At 42.2% G+C, this 20,876-nt stretch overlaps 2 protein-coding genes across 3 annotated transcripts; one reads left to right on the forward strand and one right to left on the reverse strand.

Moving 5' to 3' along the window:
* The first annotated feature begins 463 nt into the window (after positions 1–463).
* Positions 464–20,189, forward strand: LOC115752819 (laccase-11). 2 transcript variants are annotated; one of them, XM_048275095.1, is made up of 7 exons: positions 464–671; positions 775–926; positions 1,024–1,268; positions 1,377–1,505; positions 1,606–2,535; positions 2,634–2,776; positions 20,019–20,189. In XM_048275095.1, the coding sequence occupies exons 1-6, from the start codon at positions 564–566 to the stop codon at positions 2,762–2,764; spliced, it is 1,695 nt and encodes a 564-aa protein (XP_048131052.1). In that variant the 5' UTR covers positions 464–563; the 3' UTR covers positions 2,765–2,776; positions 20,019–20,189. The 2 variants fall into 2 exon arrangements, with proteins under 2 accessions (XP_048131052.1, XP_030547061.1); XM_030691201.2 differs by lacking the exon at positions 20,019–20,189 and having other exon boundaries at positions 2,634–2,953.
* On the reverse strand, positions 13,978–16,401 carry LOC115752843. The gene is made up of 3 exons (XM_048278294.1): positions 15,713–16,401; positions 15,034–15,607; positions 13,978–14,769 (listed from the first exon to the last, which is right to left on the reverse strand). The coding sequence occupies exons 1-3, from the start codon at positions 16,399–16,401 to the stop codon at positions 13,978–13,980; spliced, it is 2,055 nt and encodes a 684-aa protein (XP_048134251.1).
* Positions 20,190–20,876: the final 687 nt, after the last annotated feature.

Raw genomic sequence — 20,876 nt, forward strand, 5'->3', positions numbered from 1 at the left:
CAATGCTGAATGCCGGATAAGAATCCTTGAAACTGAGGCTATCAAAATGGTCATGGCCTTTCCTTTAAGGTAAAGCTTTAGCACTGTGATTTGTGGTATAGTTGGCATCATGTAACTCTCACAAAACATACAAAAAAAAAAAGTTCCTCATCCTACAATTTTTTTTTGGTCAAACGTCCCACATTCACATGTTGTCTTGTTAAGCAAGAACCCTTGTGCTTCAGCAAATCTTCAATCCTAGTCCAGAAAGCTCAGCTACTTCCACGTCAGTTTAAAACGGATTAAAAGAAACCGCCATCGATGTTTTGCTTCCAAGCTTTGGTGTCCCCATTCGTGAAATCTCCTTATCTTCACAGTTTAGCTCCTACCTAATCATGCTAACTTAACACCTCTCGTGTTTTTTTTTTTTTTTAATTAACAAAGTCATAGCTTATAAGCTATGAACCTATGACCTCACTGCATCGTCGTATATTTATACTTGAGAAGCTCCAACCTCGTCTCATTCCCATTCAACAAACACATTCCACAGAGAAAGAAAGACCGTGTTCGAATTACCGGATACGATGTCGATCCGGGGCAAGGACGTGTTCTCGGGGATAACCCTTCTTTTGTTTGGGTTCCTGGCGTGTTTTACTTCATCTGAAGCTGCCATAAAGAAGTACCAATTCGACGTGAGTCGTCATCTTAGTTCGCGTTTGTGGTATTTCCGATCTGCACATGGCGTAAACATTTCAATGGTATGATGCTGCTGTTATTGTTGGCTAAATGCTTCAGATTCAAGTGAAGAATGTGAGCAGATTGTGCCATGCCAAGCCAATTGTGACAGTGAATGGCATGTACCCAGGCCCAACCGTATATGTCAGGGAAGGGGACAGTGTCCTTGTTAATGTGACTAATCATGCACAATACAACATGTCAATTCACTGGTAAAGTCCAACCCAGAAGACACCGTATCAATACTAACTGGAATATTCCAAGCTGTTATGTACTAATTAGTTCTTGCGCGCTTGGTGAATTCGATAGGCATGGATTGAAGCAGTATCGCAACGGCTGGGCCGATGGACCGGCTTATATAACGCAATGCCCTATTCAAACCGGGAACAGCTACACCTACAACTTCAACGTGACAGGACAGAGGGGGACATTGTGGTGGCACGCGCACATTCTCTGGTTGAGGGCCACTGTATACGGCGCAATTGTGATTATGCCAAAGCAAGGCACGCCATTCCCATTCCCGCAGCCATACAGAGAGCAAACCATTCTGCTAGGTGAGCTACTAATATGCACAGCGCGCATCGGAGATTTTTGAAACCTTGAAAGTGTCCTAGTTAACGAGACCCCAAAAGTTTGCTCAATTCAATTTTGATATGTTGCAGGAGAATGGTGGAACTCAGATGTTGAAGCGGTTGAGAAGCAAGGAAACCAATTGGGTTTGCCGCCAAACATGTCGGATGCTCACACGATCAACGGAAAACCGGGGCCTCTCTTCCCATGTTCTGAGAAGCGTAAGCGACCCCTCTAATTTCAAATCTCGAAAAAGCTGCTGTCTCGAGCTATTATAGCTGAGTTTCGGGTAATAGCTCACATAGGACTTTGTGTTGTTAGATACATTCGTGATGGAGGTCGAGCTGGGGAAGACCTATCTGCTGAGGATCATCAATGCTGCCCTCAATGACGAGCTCTTCCTCGCGATCGCGGGCCACAGCATGACGGTGGTCGAGGTGGACGCAGTCTACACGAAGCCGTTCACCACGGAGTCCATCCTTATTGCCCCTGGCCAGACCACCAACGTCCTGGTTCAAGCCAACCGAGTGCCGGGCAGGTACTTCATGGCCACAAGGACGTTCATAGATGCGCCGATCCCGGTGGACAACAAGACCGCCACTGCGATACTGCAATACAAAGGTATTCCCAACACGGTCATGCCCGCCCTCCCCCAGTTGCCTGCGCCAAACGACTCCGTCTTCGCCCTGAGCTACAATCAGAAGCTTAGGAGTCTGAACTCACTGCAGTTCCCGGCCAATGTCCCTCTGAAGGTTGATCGCAACCTGTTCTACACGATCGGGCTAGGCATGAACTCGTGCCCCACGTGCGTCAACGGGACGCGTCTCCTCGCTTCCCTGAACAACATCTCCTTCGTGATGCCCCAGGTCGGGCTCCTCCAAGCCCATTACTTTGACATGAAAGGCGTATTCACCACTGATTTCCCGGACCAGCCCCCGTCTCCATTCAACTACACCGGCGCGCCTCTCACAGCCAACCTCAGGACCTCAGCCTCACGGGGCACCCGGGTCAGCAAGATCGCCTTCAACTCCACCGTCGAGCTCGTCCTGCAGGACACGAACCTCTTGACCGTCGAGTCCCATCCGTTCCATCTCCATGGGTATAACTTCTTCGTGGTCGGGACTGGCATCGGGAACTTCGACCCAGCCAAAGACCGCATCAAGTACAACCTGGTTGACCCGATGGAGAGGAACACGGTAGGAGTCCCGACCGGCGGTTGGACCACCATCCGATTCAGAGCCGACAATCCCGGTAAACTTCTTAGACCCACTTTAGGAACACAAAACCTCGGATTCTGGCTAGAAATTCTCACGTGACATGGTCGTTCATTGCATCTTTTTGCTTTCCAGGGGTTTGGTTTATGCATTGTCATCTGGAGCTTCACACCGGTTGGGGACTGAAAACTGCTTTCGTGGTGGAAGATGGACCAGGATCTGATCAAACTGTTTTGCCTCCACCCAGTGATCTTCCCCCATGTTAAAAGCAAAGTTTTTTTTTAATCCTGTGGATTCATGTTGGTATCTTTGCGTTCCATTAGTTCCTGCCAAGAAGCTGCAGGAGATTTGATTTGTTTTGAGAACAGATGATGTTCGAGAAGAAATGGTGACACAACTTGTAATTGAATTGTTTGATATCGCGATGCAATAAAAGCTCCAGTAATTGTATATTACGTTGGGAAAATCATCAAAAAGTCCCAAGCCCATTGCATTTTGGCTAATTCATTTCTAAATATTTTAATTTTACTAATTTTTTTTAGTCTAAAAGACGGAGACCATTATTCACTTAATAAAGTTTGGAAAATAATAAGGATCCAATCAATGCTTCCACCCTCTAATAGCGATGGTGAGGATTTGTTAACCGGGGACAGCAACAGTAATGGTTCCTTCACAGTTAAAGAAGCGTATGAATCAATTGCACCGACACAATAAATGACGACTAATCGAATATGGAGTTTAGTATGGGAATGAGATGGGCCACAAAGAATCAAAAGCTTCTTGTGGTTGGTCTCTAACCGGTGTCTGCTCACCAATGATGAAAGATTTCGACGTAAACTTACAACATATTCTTGTTGCACGGTATGTCCACACTCTCTTGAGACTATTATGCATGTACTTAGAGACTGTAAGTACGCAAAGGCAGTTTGGGAAAAGTTTCTACCTACAAGATTTCATAGTGATTTCTTTACTCAAGATTTACTTCCATGGTTGATATCAAACCTATCTAGTTCTTCAATTAGCATTCAAGAGGACTGGTCACTTATTTTTGCGGTTGCTTGTTGGGATTTCTGGAACTGGATGAATAAACAATTATTTGAGAAGGATTTTTGTCTTACCAGAGAACACTTGTGCCTGATTCTAAATCTTGTTAAATACATTTTATCGGCTGTCGCGACCTAAAAATCCTGTTTCTAGGCTAATGGATTATTAGGTTAATTATTCAACTAACCTAACTCGACTCTCCCAAGTCCATACCAAATCGCAACTTAACATGCAAAGATATTTGAATTGGAGTCGCCACTAATCATTTTTGATAGGTCGATTAGAAACCTAAGTAAATTAGCGGGAGAACTAAATTACTTCTACGAACTAGAGATTCTAAGTCCGGGGACTTGATTACGCTAGATTACTCTAACGCCCTTTCGGTACCATTTTATTTCATGAAAAATTCTTGTCAGGCAACATTAATTGATTTTAACCTAAGTCACTAACAAAGGTTATCATGCGATTGCACAATCAATTAATTGAACATCCAGGAGTCAAGGTAATTGCAGGAAGCATACGCCAAGACAAATTGTTCTCACTTTTGAATTTTTTGCTTTTTAATGGGATAAAGACTAACCTATATGCAATGCATGAATTTAATCTAAGATGCAAATGAATTAAACTAAATGCAGAGAAATCCTAAGCATGCATATGAAATTAATCTAACTACATGACTAACCTAGATGACATGCAATTAACTGAAACTAATGTACAAATGATGTTATGATCTAATTAAAATGACTACATGACGTAAAGACCGAAACATGCAAATTCTATATGATCTAAACCTAGCATGCAAATGACATGGCAAGCTTGTTTTATTTTTCTGTATTTTCGGATTAATGAATGACCCTAAATAAAAATATGCCTAAAGATAATTATCTTTCATATTTTAAGGTTCAGGTTTGCCTAATCCCTAACATATTAAAGATAAATTATTTTAGACATGAAAATCAATGCTAATATGCATATTCTATCCTAGAATGCAAATCTAAATTAACTTGTTCTAAAAAGTTAATTAACGTGCAAATATCTACATGATTCTAATTTAAGGATGCAAATTTATCTAAAAAATGCAATGCAATATCTTTTAGAATTTTAAATATCACGCAAGAGCATATTCATTCTAAAGATATTATGCCAATCAAATCAATCAAGAAAGTGGATATCTCAACCGATTTTTGAATACATTTCGCAAATATTTGAATCCAATCTTTAATCCGTAATCTTACGGTTAACGGTTGAATTCAAATCCTTGCTCGTGTGGCAAGTTGCGGATTAGGAGATTTTTGATATCTTGAGTATCTTGGATATATTCAAAAGATTTTCGGATTATCACAAGATTGCCACAAATATTTGAAGTATCCACATGAATCATATTCTTTCTAATTTGAGCAAAAACAAATCACAAGATTTCCACAACAATCAAAATTCCAAATTGGGTTCAAGCTAGATATGCAATCCTTAAAACGAGTCAAGTGATAATTACAAGACTTCCCAAGAATACTCAATTTTGGATATGCATCAATCTTGAACAAACCACAGAATATTCTAATCTTACAAAGAATTAGAATATGCAATCTAATCCACACTTTGTACCAAAGTAATCAACCAAATATTCGAATTAGGAAATTAGATATTCTAATTAATCTAGAATAAAAAAAACTTACCTAAATCCGAATATCAACTTTCCGGCTTTGAACTTTGCATGAAACTTGGCGACTGAGCTTGAGGCTTTCGGATCAATCGGCTAGGTTTGCTCGAGGGAGGAGCTTGGGCGGTTGAGTTTGACCCTCGAGACTTCGGCTGCAGCAAAGGCGACAACATTATCGGCACCAATCCTGACGAAACAGCTTTAGGCATGAACAACAGCTCGACTACAATGACGGACTGCGACGTAGTTCGAGATTTGTTGGTTGTTGGCCTAAGCCCGTGAATAGAGCGACGTAGCTGCGCCTTGGAGAGATCGTCAAAAGACTCGCAAACAAAAAAGTGTGAGCACAAGTGGAGAATTGGCGAGGAGGCGCAGGAGCAAGCAACACTTAGGCTCACAGATGCGAATTTGACAGATTTCAAAGCGCTCCTCCCATGCGAATTGGTGCGGACCAATTTTGATGTCAGAGAATTCTCTGACCCTCCCGTAGAGAAATCTTCAAAGTGTGCAATTGTAAATTGTGTGAATGAAGCCCCTGGAGCACGGGTCAAACCATCGAGAAAATTCCTCTCTCTCTAGTGTTTGCTCTCAAGAAACTTTTTAAAAAAAAAACAATTTCTGCTTCCTCTCAGCTTCACCTTTGTCTATTTGTGCCGAGTATCAACAAATGGACCCCCCTCTCTGCACTTCCATAGACGAATCTCTCCTCTCTTTTTTCTGAACGAAGCCTCTCCCTCACCCTTCTCTCTCTCGCACGAGAAAACTCTCAACGTGGCTGTGCGAAAAAATTGTGCGGCCTCCCCCCTTGAACGTGCGCTAAGTTGTGTAATTTATAGGCACAGGAAACCTAAAAATAATCGTTGTAACGATCGTATCTTTTCGGTTTCGCAAAATATTCTGACCTAACTGAATAGATCTGTTCAAATATTTTTGTTCCAAAAAATCAATTCTGATTTTCGCGTGATCTCTTTGCAAACCGACAAATCCGATCAAATCTCCTTGTGTAACAACTTCTCTGCCCACTTCCTCTTTCTCCGCCCACTTAGTCCAATATGTTTTATCTCGTTCATCGTCGATCGAATGCAACTACATGCATGCTATAAGAATAAAATAAAATAAAATGAACTAAGTGCAAACTATATGCAAGATGATTTAATTATTTTTTTGTAAGGACTAAAGTTAATCTCTAATTTTTATGCAAAGGTTAATGACTAAAAAGGATGACCAAAATTTAGGTGTCAACATTGGCTCAAGTGACATAGATTATCTCCTTAGAGGGAGAAAAGAGATAAGCTTGTGGGTTGGAATGCCCTTCCAACCGGATGGGTCAAGCTCAATTCTGACGGGGCCTCTAAAGGCAACCCGAGCCCCGCTTCGATAGGTGGGCTTCTGCGTAATGAATCGGTTAATTGGCTCTCAAGATTTGCTCGGACTATGGGGGTATGCTCTTCATTGAAAGCAGAACTATGGGGCATTTTCTTGGGTCTTAAATTAGCTATTTCTTTGGGCATCCGTAAACTTGTTGTGGAGGTGGATTCGTAAGCTGCTATTTCACTGCTCCAGAAATTTACACCCTCTCTTAACTTTGATGACACGCTCATTTCTTAGATTCAAAAGCTTTTATTGTATTTCTAGCATGTCAAATTTTTGCATAATTTTAGGGAAGGAAACTCATGTGCTGATTGGTTAGCAAATCGAGCCATTCGGTCTTGTGATGTGAATGACACCTTAGTTTTAATAGGCCACCGAGAGGTTTGATTCCTTTATTATTAGGAGATCGGGTTGGATCAAGTTTCGTTAGGCGAGTTCGCGAGCTAAAGAAATAATTAGGTAGTTATTATTCCCAAATAAAGATTTTGCAAATATCTTGTATACTTTGAATTTCTAATTATTGTAGGATTTTGTAATCAATCATAACTATAGAGAAAGGTTCGTTAATCTCTGCTTTTTTTATTTTGCAAAAAAGAAAGAGATATTCATTGTCGTCAAATATTAAAAGCAGCTTCACTGAAGGAAGAAAATAATAGTAGTGGCAAAGATGAGATGAACAATATCCACGATGATTTCGAGGTAGCCTCCTATGATTTTCTCTCTAAATTCTAGCTTGCAATGAATAGAGATTTCTTGAAAAAAGATTTGTGTTTAGGGTTCTTTTTGGTTGACGAAACAATCTTTATAGAGGGCATTCTCTTTCGGTTGAACCGTATCGTTGCCCAATTCAAAACTCTCCCCTCTCCTCTCTCTCTCTATCCCGACTCTCCGAAGACCGCCTCTCGTTCCGACGACCGCCGCCTCTCGCTCCGACGACCGCCGCCTCTCGCCGACCCGTCTCTCTTCATTCCCGTAAAATTCAAAATAGTGGATATTATTCTCGAGCTAAAGAAACTATTGGGTAGATATTATTCCAATCGATCATAGATATAGAGAAAGGTTCGTTAATATATGCTTTTGTTGCAAAAGAGTAAGATATATTCATGGTTGTCGAATATTAAAGGGAAATTCACTGAAGAAAATAATAGTAGTGGCGAAGACAAGATGAAATATCCACGATGATTTCGAGGGAGACTGTCTCCAAATTTCAGCTTGCAATGAATAGAGATTTTTTGAAAAAATATTTATGTCTAGGGTTTATTGCCATAAATCTTCTTCGTCCTCCAAATACTAGCTTAAGTGAAGTTCTACAAATTTGTATTATATTTTTTCTTTTTGGCCGACGGAACATTCTTAATAAAGGGCTTTCTCTTTCGGGTGAATAGGACTGTTGCCCAATTCAAAACTCTCCCCGCCCCCTCTCTCTCCATCCCGACTCTCGTTTCGACAATTGCGGCCTCTCGCCGGCCTGTCTCTCTTCACTCCCATAGAATTCAAAAGAGTGGATATTATTCTCGAGCTAAGGAAATTATTATGTGGATATTATTCCCAAATAAAGATTTTGTAAATATCTCGTATACTTTGAATTTCTAATTGTTCTATGATTTTGTGATCAATCATAACTATAGAGAAACGTTTGTTAATCTATCCTTTTTTTTTTGTTGCAAAAAATAAGAGATATTCATTGTCGTCAAATATTAAAGGCAACTTCACTGAAGAAAATAATTGTAGTGGCGAAGACGAGATGAACAACATCCACAATGATTTTGAGGTAGCCTCCTCTTATTTGTCTCTAAATTTCAGCTTGCAATGAATAGAGATTTCTTGAAAAAAGATTTGTGTCTAGGGTTTATTGCCACAGAATCTTCATCATTATCCAAATACTAGCTTAAGTGAAATTCTGCAAATTTATATTATAATTTTTTCTTTTTGGTCGACGAAACAATCTTTATAAAGGGCTTTCTCTTTTGGGTAAACAATACCGTTGCCCAATTCAAAACTCTCCCCTCCCCCTCTTTCTCCGTCTCGACTCTCCGACGACCGCCTCTCGTTCCGATGACTGCCGCCTCTTGCCGGCCTGTCTCTCTTCACTCCCTCGGAATTCAAATAGTGGATATTATTCTCGAGCTAAATAAATTATTATGTGGATGTTATTCCCAAATAAAGATATTGTAAATATCTCATATACTTTGAATTTCTAATTATTGTAGGATTTTGTAATCAATCATAACTATAGAGAAAGGTTCGTTAATCTTTGCTTTTTTTGTTGCAAAAAAGTAAGAGATAGTTATAGTCGTCGAATATTAAAAGCAATTTCACTGAAGAAAATAATTGTAGTGGCGAAGACGGGATGAGCAATATCCACAATGGTTTCGAGTTAGCCTCCTCTAATTTTGTCTCTAAATTTCGGCTTGCAATGAATAGAGATTTCTTGAAAAAAATTTGTGTCTAGGGTTTGTTGCCACAGAATCTCCATCATCATACAAATACCAGCTTAAGTGAAATTCTACAAATTTATATTATATGTTTTTCTTTTTGGTCGACAAATAATCTTTATAAAGGGCTTGCTCTTTCGGGTGAATAGTACCGTTGCCCAATTCAAAACTGCCCTCCCCCTCTCTATCCTAACTCTCCGACGACCGCTGCCTCTTGCCGACTTGTCTCCCTTCATTCCCATAGAATTCAAAATAGTGGATATTATTCTCAAGCTAAAGAAAGTATTTGGTAGATATTATTCCCAAATAAAGATTTTGTAAATATCTCGTATACTTTGAATTTCTAATTATTGTAGGATTTTGTAATCAATCATAGCTATATAGAAAAGTTCGTTAATCTCAGTTTTTTTTTTGTTGCAAAAAAGTAAGAGATATTTATTGTCGTCCAATATTAAAAGTAGATTCACTGAAGAAAATAATAGTAGTGGCGAGATGAAATATCCACGTTGATTTCGAGGGAACCTATCTCTAAATTTCAGCTTGCAATGAATAGCGATTTCTTGAAAAAAGATTTGTGTCTACCGTTTCTTGCCATAAAATCTTCATCATCATCCAAACACCAGCTTAAGTGAAATTCTGCAAATTTATATTATATTTTTTTCTTTTTGGTCAACGAAACAATCTTTATAAAGGGCTTTCTCTTTCGGGTGAATAGTACCGTTGCCCAATTCGAAACTCTCCCCTCCCCCTCTCTCCAACGACCACCTCTCGTTCCGACGGCTGCTGCCTCTTGCAGGTCTGTCTCTCTTCACTCCCGTAGAATTAGTGTATATTATTCTCGAGCTAAAGAAATTACTATGTAGATATTATTCCAAAATAAAGATTTTGTAAATATCTCGTATACTTTGAATTTCTAATCATTGTAGGATTTTGTAATCAATCATAACTATAGAGGAAGGTTCGTTAATCTTAGTTTTTGTTGAAAAAAAGTAAGAGGTATTCATTGTCGTCCACGGCGACATCCGGGTAGATGGCAAGCAGGACGCCCTCCCTTTCACCCAGGTCCTCTATCTTCAACAAGATCCATTTAAGTTTTTTATTTATTTCTTTTCGATGGCATTTAATTGATTGAATCTTCTACTTCTTCTTTGCTCAGACGTTCTGTTTGGCTCAGCACCTCAAGGAAGCTTTTATGTAGGGGCGGACATTTTCTTGATGAACGATCACTGGGGACCTCAGTTTCCGACCATGGCCAACCAACGGGGATATGTTTCTCCTCTCTTTACATAGGCCGGGAGTTTTAGTCTGAAGGTGTCTCGGACTTGTTGGATTCGTAACAGATTTCCATGTCTTTTTGTTAAAGATAAGTCTTGTTCGAAATTTTTTACTGTTGAAATGTTCGAATTGTCTTTATGCGTTTTGATTGCCCCATGCTTTGCGTGGTTTGAATACAGAAACCTTGTTAGTTTGTGATGTACCCTGTTCTGTGGGTGTTTGTTGTGCACCAAAATGTTTTGTTTTGGTCGCCTACACTCCCAGAGGCATCACTCCTACCTACAATTTCGAAAAGGCCGAGTCCTTACCGTGAGTAGTGGAGGAAATGCTTTAAATTTAGTACCATTTGGTGTTTTAATATTGGTCAGTGCTACGGTGACATGTGCATTTTGGTAGCACCTATCACTTAATCAATCTGATCCGACTTTGAATGTTAAGCATTCGGTGAGGCGATGTACCATCACTAAAGAAATACCAGCTTTGCCATGGATGTAAATAAAGGCAGATAAAAAGAGTAAACATTTATGAGAATTTCAATCAAAGCAACGGCAATGGGCTTGGAGCTGCGGCGGTTGCTCCGGGCACTGAGATGAATAAAGAGGACAGAAAGGAAGATGATGTGGAAACGATGATAGTTATCTTGTTCTAATTAAAAGAGCATTAGTTGCTAAGTGCCATGATGCATACATTCCTCCAAAAGCGAGCTCGATGCTTTTGCTTTTCATGGATGTTTGCATGACTCAGGTGAAAATACACACATGCTTAGTTGCACTACTTACTTTTTATGATAGTGTTCACGCTTGTAATATTTATCGTTCTTTTTACCTTTCCAATCACTGGACCATATTAAAGCTAACTAAGAAAAGGAGAATATTGTAAAACTTCAGAGAACACATGCATATCGTCTACTTACCGCATATTTGTTGGAAGAAAGTAGAATCATGTTATGAGTCATTCTTGACTAATCCGTTCAAACCAATGAAGTTGTTGGACATGCAGTTCTTACTGTGTATCCGCCGCGACCCGGGAAAATTTCGGGCCCGCGAGGGGGGCCCTCGTTTTTCCGCATACGTCGTGGGTGCTTGCCCGAGAAAAATTGGTCAGTGGCAAAGCCGCGCCGAACCTAGAGAGAGACGACTCGGGTGGGTTCGACTTCTTGCGGGTTCAATGCATTTCGACGGTTTTTTCCAAGAGGCGTGGGGTGCTCCTGTAACCCTGTACTCTAAGGCCTACTCGCGATCTTTCTCGTTTTTTGTGTCCCGTGTCACGTGGTCCATTTTCGACCTTTTCCTAATTGCATATATAATTCGGATCTAACCGTCGGAAGCTCCAAAACACTCGTTAAACATCAAATAAGAAAATTCTACGAGTCTCAAAAAGCCATTTTCTTGCATTATGTTTAGTTATGTTTTGGTAATCGAAATATTTCTTGTTAGATAAGGAAGATCATTCATCTATTTACTCTGATGTTGTCAATGCATATCAATGGGACAAGAGTACAATGACCGGTACCCACATATAAACTGTCAAATTATTATTTTTTTTTTTGGTAAGGTAATTAGTATATTAACTTTTCACAACGCAACTTACAGTGAGGTAGCCGAACACAAAAACCTCGTACCCGTTACAACATTTGGAAGTGTCATAACGGGTGCAAAGGTGTTACGGATAGACAAAGGCAAAGAGTGAGTCCGAATCACATATACACGGCAACTAAGAACAAATGGGCAAAACATATAGCCCAACAAGAAAGTACCACCGCAAACAAGTGCAGCGACTCCCTAATCAAAGATAGAACCCGAGATCCCCCATTTAAGTTGTATCCGCCTATTACGTGGTGATGAAAAGTGAGGGCTTTGTCGCGGACGACCCTCTCCAAATACTTCAAAAGTGCGGGCCCAAAGAAAGCGCGATCTCTGAATAAAATGTGATTGCGTTCTGTCCATATAATGTAGCATAGAGCTGCGAAGGATAACCGAGCAATGCATTGATAGAATTGCTGGCCACTAGTGTTGTTAATGGCCCAATGGAGATTATCCCGCCAAGTCCGGTTCCGCCATACCGGATTGCATTTTTCTCGCCAGGCCAAAATAAGGGTGGTCGTGGATTTACAGGCAAAATATAAATGATTGATGGAGTCTGGTCTACAACGACAAAAGCTACAAACCCCATTCGTAATTCTACGGTAGTTCAGCAAAAAAACCCGGGTCGGGAGTCGGTTGAGGGTGGCTAGCCAAAGGAGGAAACCATGCCTCGGCGTAATGCATTTATCCCATATGAATGAGGCCCATGGAACAGAATTCCTCCTGCGTCTGATTGTGTCCCATGCCGAAGCTATAGAAAAGGAACCCGAATGATGTTTCACCCATGAAAATCGATCCGTGCGTCCCGTGATGAGAACCAGTGCACCCTCGGGCCAAGAAGTAATGGCAGTTAGCGCATAAGAGGGTTGCCACACCGACGACACAAAATCCTTAACCGAGGCCTTCCTTGGGATACCCGATCTATATATAACTGCATTGGAGAAGAGCTTATACAGTGGACCCCTATCATGCCGGTGATCAAACCAGAAGGAGATGGAGCACCCATCCCCTAGCTGCCAACGAAAGTGTAACCGGAATTCCTCTCGGAGATCAAGAATCTTCTTCCATGCCCATGAACAAACCGTGGGCTTCGTGGCAATCCAAAAGTTCTTATTCTTTAAGAACGTCGAATGTATCCATCTGCACCATAATGACTCCTTATCCGAAAATAAAATCCATATATGTTTGAGCATAGCAGCACGGTTGCAATCAAAGAGTCTGCGTATGCCCAGCCCGCCCTCCTCTCTAGGCAAACAAACATCACTCCACGATACCTTAGCTCCACCGGTACCTAGGCCCGGGCCCTTCCAAAGAAATTGTCGAAAAATTAGTTCAATCCTCGAAAGGATTGACATAGGAAGGGTAAAGACACTAGCCCAATGGACATGGATTGCGTGGAGAACCGACTTAATAAGCTGAAGCCGACCGGCAAAAGATAGGAATCGTTGCGACCACGATTGTGCTCTAGCCATTATAGAATTAACAAGCGAGGTGCAGTCTGCCTTGGTGAGCCTAGAGGCAATAATAGGGACTCCAAGATACCGAAAGGGTAGCCTACCTCGTCGGAATCCAAAAGTATGGATGATGTGATCTGCAAGAGAGGTAGGGCCACCCGAGATATACACCTCACTCTTATTAGGATTCGGCTTTAGGCCGGACCATGTAGAGAATTTGTGTAGACCATCCCTTAGTAACTCAGTAGATTGTGAGTTTGCTTCCGAGAAGATAAGGACATCATCGGCGAAGAACAAGTGGGACAACCGACTACCTTTGCATCGCCGGAAGAACTTGAACCCGGGGAGCCGAGTTTGAATATTGAGGATTCCAGTGAAGGTCTCCATGACAAGTGTGAATAGGTAAGGAGAGATAGGGTCACCTTGACGTATTCCTCGCCCGCTCGGAAAGAAGCCATGGAGTTCCCCATTAATAGCCACCGAGAATTTCGGGGAGCAGACACATGCCATGATAAGTTTGATGAAGAATTGAGGGAACCTAAATGCCTCCAGAACCAGCTGCGGGTATCCCCAATCAACCGTGTCATAAGCCTTCTGAAAATCCACTTTAACGGCACACTTCGGTAAATATGGTTCATGATGAAAACCAGCAAAAAGTTCCTATGCAATAAGGATATTGTCACTTATCCTCCGCCCCTTGACAAATGCACTTTGCGGCATACTTATGAGTGTAGGTAGTACATGTGCTATTCGGTTTGCCATAATTTTGGTGATGCATTTATATACCGTGTTGCAACATGCAATGGGCCGGAAATCATTCATAGTCGATGCATTGGGGACTTTAGGCACCAATGTAAGAATGGTGGCATTGAGCTCCCTGAGGAGGCACCCGGATATAAAGAAATCTTTGATGGCTTCCACTACGGAAGGACCAACAATCTCCCAAGAAGATTTGAAGAAGTCAACGTTGTATCCATCCGGCCCTGGAGCCTTACCTTTTGCAAGGGAGAACATGGTGTTCCGAATTTCTGCCTCGGTGACCTGCCGGGAGAGGAACCGCACCTGTTGGTCATCAAGGGTGTTAGCCAATATAGACCGATTCTCCAGCACGTCCGGTCTAGTGGGTGGATCGTTGCCATTGAATAGATCCTCAAAATGAGAGATGATGTGTCCACGAACTAGACCTGGCTCCGTGATAACGGACCCATTCTCGTCCACAACCGAGATGATGTGGTTGCTAAGCTGCCTTTTGTTCACGAAGTGATGAAAGTACTTGGTGTTTTGATCCCCTTCACGGAGCCATTTTACCTGCGATTTCTGCCTGTAGAATGATTCTTCTTGCAGTCTAAGCTCAGCAAAAGTAGCAAGCTGCTCCTTTTCTTGAATAGCTAGCATTTGATTAAAAGGGTCTAGAGTAATAGCATCTTGAGTAGAAGTCAATGCTAACCTGGCCTGCGAAGTACGGGCAGAGATATCCGAGAAAGAATCTTGGTTTAGCTGTTTAAGGCGTTCCTTGAGAAGCTTCATTTTCTGGCACGGAATGTACATCGGAGTGCCTTCCAACCGAGTGTCCCAAATCCGTGTAACAATAGTTGAAAAGTTGGGACGGGATAGCTAGAAATTAAAGAATTTGAAGGGCTTCCTCGATTGCGTGGGGGACAAAATTCTTATAAGTATCGGTGTATGATCAAATATCCCAAGAGCAAGGAAAGTTGCCTTAGAGTATGAAAATTCCAAGTACCACCGGGCATTCACAAGAACCCTGTCTATCTTTCTTTGCTTACGCTGGGGACCGGATGAAGTCGACCAAGTGAACCTGTGGCCAATATATCTAAGATCTTCAAGCCCCCTTTGAGTGAGACAGGTGGCAAATTCATCAAACGCGGGGATCCAAGCATTAGAGCTACCAAGCCTATCTGTATCGTCCCGAATGGCATTAAAATCACCCGCAACCAGCCATGGAGATGCAGCAAAAAGAACGCTAGATTGCACCGGATCCGCCCAAAGGGTCCGACGCGATACAAAAGTATGGTCACCATAAATAACCGATACATAACAGGCCTTGTTGGAGGCTAATAGCCTAACATAGCTATGAATAGCTTGGGCGGACTTAGCTTGGACTTCCATGGCAACCATCCACGGATCCCATCCAAGCCAAATACGCCCTCGAGGCGAGTAGTCATAATTTGATATCCAAAGCCAACCCGACATTAAACCAGCAGAAAGGTTCTCAAAACGGGACATCTTAACCTTTGTTTCAACGATACCAATGCAAGAAAGGTTCTTCGATCTAATAAACATACGAATTTCAGCCTGTTTCAAGGGGTCAACAAGTCCCCCGATGTTCCATATACCAAAAAACATATATACCAAAAATGGGAGGATAGAGGCTTACCGCCTCTTTCTCGCTGCCCGTTTCTTTTTCTTCGGGGTAGGTGCATTCGCCAAAGGGGGGCTGCTACTCGAGCCTGTAGCTGGTTCAAGAACCATATTCACGGGAGCTTCGGGCTTGTCGGGTAGGACCCGAGCACCCATGCGTATTATCGATCTCCCTCGAGTGTTTTGCGGTGCGGTGGATGGTTCTTCTTCGGGGTCACTAGCAATGTCACCGACAGTATCTCCAACCGATGAATCCGAGTCGGACGCAGCTAGAGACGTAACTAGAGAAGATGGGATAGGGTCAGGCTGGTCCATTTCCGGGACCTGCTCATCTTGCGGGACATCATCAACCGGTGCAGCACCAACATTCTGCACTTCTGTGTTCTCCATAACAATGAGTATACCTTCAGACGTAGCTGCTGTTGAGGGTTTGCCACGGCCCTTAGTAACTTTCTTCCATACGCCATCATGCTCCATCATCTCGGATGGTCCTTTGTTGTCACTGCGTATCACGATGGGGGGACTGTACTTGTGTCCGAACATGCCACAAAGTGCACATACAGCCGGCATCCTTTCATATTCCACTTTGATCACACGAGTTTGTCCATTTAAGAGGACATCAATAGAATCGGTAAGAACTTGGGTAGCCTTGATCTCAATACAAACCCGAGCATAAGAGATCATCCGCATTCTCTCAGGTTGCATGTCTACATATAGTGGTGTGCCAATCGCGCTAGCAATGGCACTAATTCCAGATGCCGACCACCATCCAAATGGAATAGATCTAAGTCTGACCCATATGGGTAGTGATTCGTGCTATCCCTTCTTGAGCTCCATGTCCGGATGCCAATGTTGTAGTATCATAGGCTTCCCAAGGATAGTGATCGGTCCCCCATCCAAGATTTTCCGCCGGAACAACTTATCTGGGATATGAAAGAAAAAGAAGCCATCCTCATTTGCCAATATTTCAGCTACATTTGCACCCCAAAGATTCCAAATGGCACTTTCAGTCAATTTAAATGGTAGTTTCTTGCCAACAAAATACCCGACAATGCATTCTTTCCATTTAGGGTCAGCATCCGCAAGAAAGCTATCACACAATTTGACAATTGGTTTACCATCAATCGTAGAAGGCGGAACATAGGTTAAGGCATACCCTTTCTCCGCAGCTTTAGCCACAGCTACCCATGAGCGTTGAGCGGGAGGTTGCACCTCGGTCTCCCGGGCATGAAATTTAGTAGCAGCCACACTTCTCTTGCGGCTCCTTCTACCTCGCCGAGATGGTACAGCATTGCCATTGCCTCCCTGCTGGACACGTCCCACAGCATCACCAGTATGCCGGGGCCCCGCATCTGTATCGGGTAGTTGCGGGTCTTTATCCTCGAGTCGAAGATTTTGTTTGGCCACCCGACCCCTACTCCGGCCTCGTTGATCGGGGTGTATATTGGGTAACTCAAGAGTCTCACTCGGGGGCATTTCGGTTGTCTTGGAAGGAGCCGAGGCTCGACTTCCCTCTCGGTCATTCTGCCTCCGTACAATCGAAACAGGGGTAGGTCCGACGGACTCAATCCGAAGGTCATGGAGGTGCTTAATCGGCGCCTCAATCTTCCTGGTTTTCCCTTTATTCACTGCAGACCGCAATAAGGGAGGCTCCTTCACGGGAGCAGGCATATCGGCCATAGGAGCACCACGGGAATTTCAATCCGGATCTGCCATTCGGCGAACAGCAAGGCTCAAGCCGATGATCCGAACGGTGTAACGCAACAACAGGTAAAGGCGACCTCCTATACAAAGATTCAGCCCAATCCAACGGATCGGTCAAGCAAGATCGACCAAGGAAGCATCGAAAAACCAGTAACTCTCGGTCGGAAAATGTCTCGTGCAAGATCTGCAATGTCGCCCACGAGGGAGCTCGAGTTGAAGATCCCACCGGTGGGATTTAAGAGGGGGGAATCGCGATTATCCACACCAAATTCCAGAGAATTCCAACGGGCCGATCGGCCGGAAACAGAGAGAAGAACTCGCGTGAACAGTAGCCGAGCGGGTGAAAAACTTTAAACTGTCAAATTATTTCGAAATGATGCGGTGAATTTTTTTGTAGGCTTTGACAAATTTAAAGATCAAGATGTGTCGACTCTTCAAGTAATTGTTTAAGTAATTCGTGCATTTTAATGTTTTTGTTGAGCATGAATGTGACGACGAACAAGATTGATAGAGAGCCACAGAAATGCACTATTTTTCATTCACACATGATATTTGTAGCTTCGTAGTGGAACAGAGAAAATAGAAGTCTTTTGTAGAGGAAAAAATTCAAATAAGAATCCGAAATACCCTCATTTTCTCAAATAAGAACATAAAGTAAACATTATTTTAAATAAGGAACATCCCAAGGCAACTCAAGTTGCGGACAACGCAAGAAGCAGCTCCTCATGGGACAGCCATGGGGACAGCAAGAAGCAGAGACAAGCGGCGGAACAAGCAACGGCAACGTCACTTGAGAAGTCAGCGGCGTTGCCAGCAAGAACGGGAAGCAGCTGGTCTCTAGCTTAGTAAAGCTAGGGTATAGCAGCCTCGCGTTCGTAGGATGGTTCAAGCAAGCAGCAACGGAAATCAAATCCTTGGATCTTCTCACTCGTATTATTTTTTTGCCTAATTATGTTGTTATTTCTTTCTTCTTCACTCATTCCACAACCACAAGAGCAACGGCTATCAAATCCCCTTCTCACTCGTATTCTTTTTTTTTTTCTTTCTTCTTCACTCATTTCACAACCACAAGAGCAACGGATATCAAATCCTTGGTATATGTATTTTCTTGCAGTTGGTCTCCGGCTTAGTAAAGCTAGGGTATAGCGACCTCGCGTTCCTAGGATGGTTCAAGCGAGCATTAACGGATATCAAATCCTTGAACCTTCTCACTCCTATTCTTTTTGTAGTAACGGATATAAAATCCTGGACCTCCTCACTCCTATTCTTTTTTTGCCTGGATATCAAATAGTAAAGCTAGGGTATAGCGGCCTCGCGTTCCTAGGATGGTTCAAGCGAGTAGTAACCGATATCAAATCCTTGAACCTTCTCACTCCTATTCTTTTTGCAATAACGGATATAAAATCCTGGACCTCCTCACTCCTATTCTTTTTTTGCCTGGATATCAAATAGTAAAGCTAGGGTATAGCAGCCTCGCATTCGTAGGATGGTTCAAGCGAGCAAGAATCGATATCAAATCCTTGGACCTTCTCACTCGTATTCTTTTTTTGCCTGGATATCAAATCTTTTGATCTTCTCACTCCTATTCTTCTTCACTCATTCCACTACCACAAGAGCAACGGATATCAAATCCTTGGACCTTCTCACTCATTCCACAACTACAAGATATATATATTTTTCAGATTTTTTGCATCTTCTCTAATCAACAGCATATGTTTCTCCTCTCTTTACATAGGCCAGGAATAGCTTTATATATGTGTATTTTTCAGATTTTTTACATCTTCTCCCAAGTGAAACATAGCTTTATATATGTGTATTTTTCAGATTTTTTGCATCTTCTCCCAAGGGAAATGGTTGAGAATATTGTCTAACTTGAGTTTCCTTAAGAGAAATGTAATGATTTGACTAAATTTCTAACATCAATCGCATGATATGACCAATTTATAGGATTTGAACCAATGGCTCCCGTCGTATGAAAGCAATACTCTAACCACTAAGTTTTTTTTTTTTTTTTTGGTCCAACTCTAACCACTAAGTTAAGTGAGTCATTTATCAGCACAAAGAGAAAAAAAATAACTCATCCCATCAATGAATTATAAATCCAATATTACTTCTAAGGGATGAATTATAAATCCAATATTACAGCTTAGATTGAGAAGTTTTGGGAGGAATGCTTTTGTATTTCTTTATCGGATGCTTTTTCAAATGAGGGGAAGACACATCTTTATATAGTAGAGGGCTTCTCGTTACAACTGTGGATTTAGACTCAATCTAAGAGTTGAGATTGCATCTTGCCATCTAACTAACCACCGACGTTAACTAGGAAGCTTCTCAAACACGGGATAATAACAGGATTGCTCGCCCTTGAGAATATTCTAGAGCACCCTAAAAAAATCCTGAGAAATGTGAAGTGTCTTAGCATTCACCACGGAGTCCATCCTCATTCCCCTGGCCAGACCACCAACGTCCTGGTCCAAGCCAACCGAGTGCCGGCCAGGTACTTCATGGCCACGAGGCCGTTCATAGATGTGCCGATTGGGGACTGAAAACTGCTTTCGTGGTGGAGGATGGACCAGGAGCTGATCAAACTGTTTTGCATCCACCCGGGGATCTTCCGCTTTTTTTTTTTTCCTTCGTCCTGTGGATTCATGTTGGTGTCTTTGCGTTCCATTAGTTCCTGCCAAGAAGCTGCAGGAGATTTGATTTGTTTTGAGAACAGATGGTGTTTGAGAAGAAATGATGACAGAACTCGTAATGGAATTGTTTGATAACGAAAAGCAATAAAAGCTCCAGCAATTGTCTATTATGTGGGGGGAAAATCGTCCAAAAAACCATAAATTTATTGTTCAATTCAATCCTAAACTTTTGACATTTTTCCAATTGAGTCCATTGGGTCAATTTCAATCGAAAATTGCTGAGTTTTAACACTGGTGGTGCGTCGGCGTGGATAATTTTTTACAATTTTTCTTGAACAATTTTGATTTATTTAATTTTTCTCTTTTTCTCTATCAAGTCCAACGAGAGCCGGCGACCCTCCACGACCACGGGCGAGGGCCGTCGACCTCCGTCTACCATTGGGCGAGGGTCGCTAGGGTCGGCTAGCCCTCACTTGTGACTGGCAAGGGTCGCTGGCAAATGCTCGCTGGCTTGGCATAAAACAAAGGGAAAAGAAAAGAAGACAAAAATAACAAAAATTATCTATCTCGGCGTCGTCGATCGTGCCATATAGCACATCCGACGCCTATGTTAGAGATTTTTAGCTAAAATTGATTGGATGTGCTCCCTTGGCAAAGTATCAAAATAATTAGAACTTAATTAATAAAATTGGAAATTTTAAAAGTGAATTGGCCAAAATACAATTTTGTTTTTGTCGAATGCAATCGATTTAGCACATTTTTGAACAATTTTTGCATGGCGCTTTGAGAGAGAGAATATGCGAAATATACCGGCACAAAGCCGCGAGAAAGCGACGGCGG

Source organism: Rhodamnia argentea, chromosome 1 (assembly GCF_020921035.1).
Source record: "Rhodamnia argentea isolate NSW1041297 chromosome 1, ASM2092103v1, whole genome shotgun sequence".
NCBI lineage: Eukaryota > Viridiplantae > Streptophyta > Magnoliopsida > Myrtales > Myrtaceae > Rhodamnia > Rhodamnia argentea.

Coding starts and splice junctions, on each gene's coding strand:
- LOC115752819 (XM_048275095.1), top strand. CDS start 564: ATGTCGATCCGGGGCAAGGACGTGTTCTCGGGGATAACCCTTCTTTTG. Junction 672..774: donor TAAAGAAGTACCAATTCGAC/GTGAGTCGTCAT, acceptor TAAATGCTTCAG/ATTCAAGTGAAGAATGTGAG. Junction 1,269..1,376: donor AGAGCAAACCATTCTGCTAG/GTGAGCTACTAA, acceptor GATATGTTGCAG/GAGAATGGTGGAACTCAGAT.
- LOC115752843 (XM_048278294.1), bottom strand. CDS start 16,401: ATGCAACCTGAGAGAATGCGGATGATCTCTTATGCTCGGGTTTGTATT. Junction 15,608..15,712: donor CGGGCAGCGAGAAAGAGGCG/GTAAGCCTCTAT, acceptor TATGTTTATTAG/ATCGAAGAACCTTTCTTGCA. Junction 14,770..15,033: donor TGGAATTTTCATACTCTAAG/GCAACTTTCCTT, acceptor CGTACTTCGCAG/GCCAGGTTAGCATTGACTTC.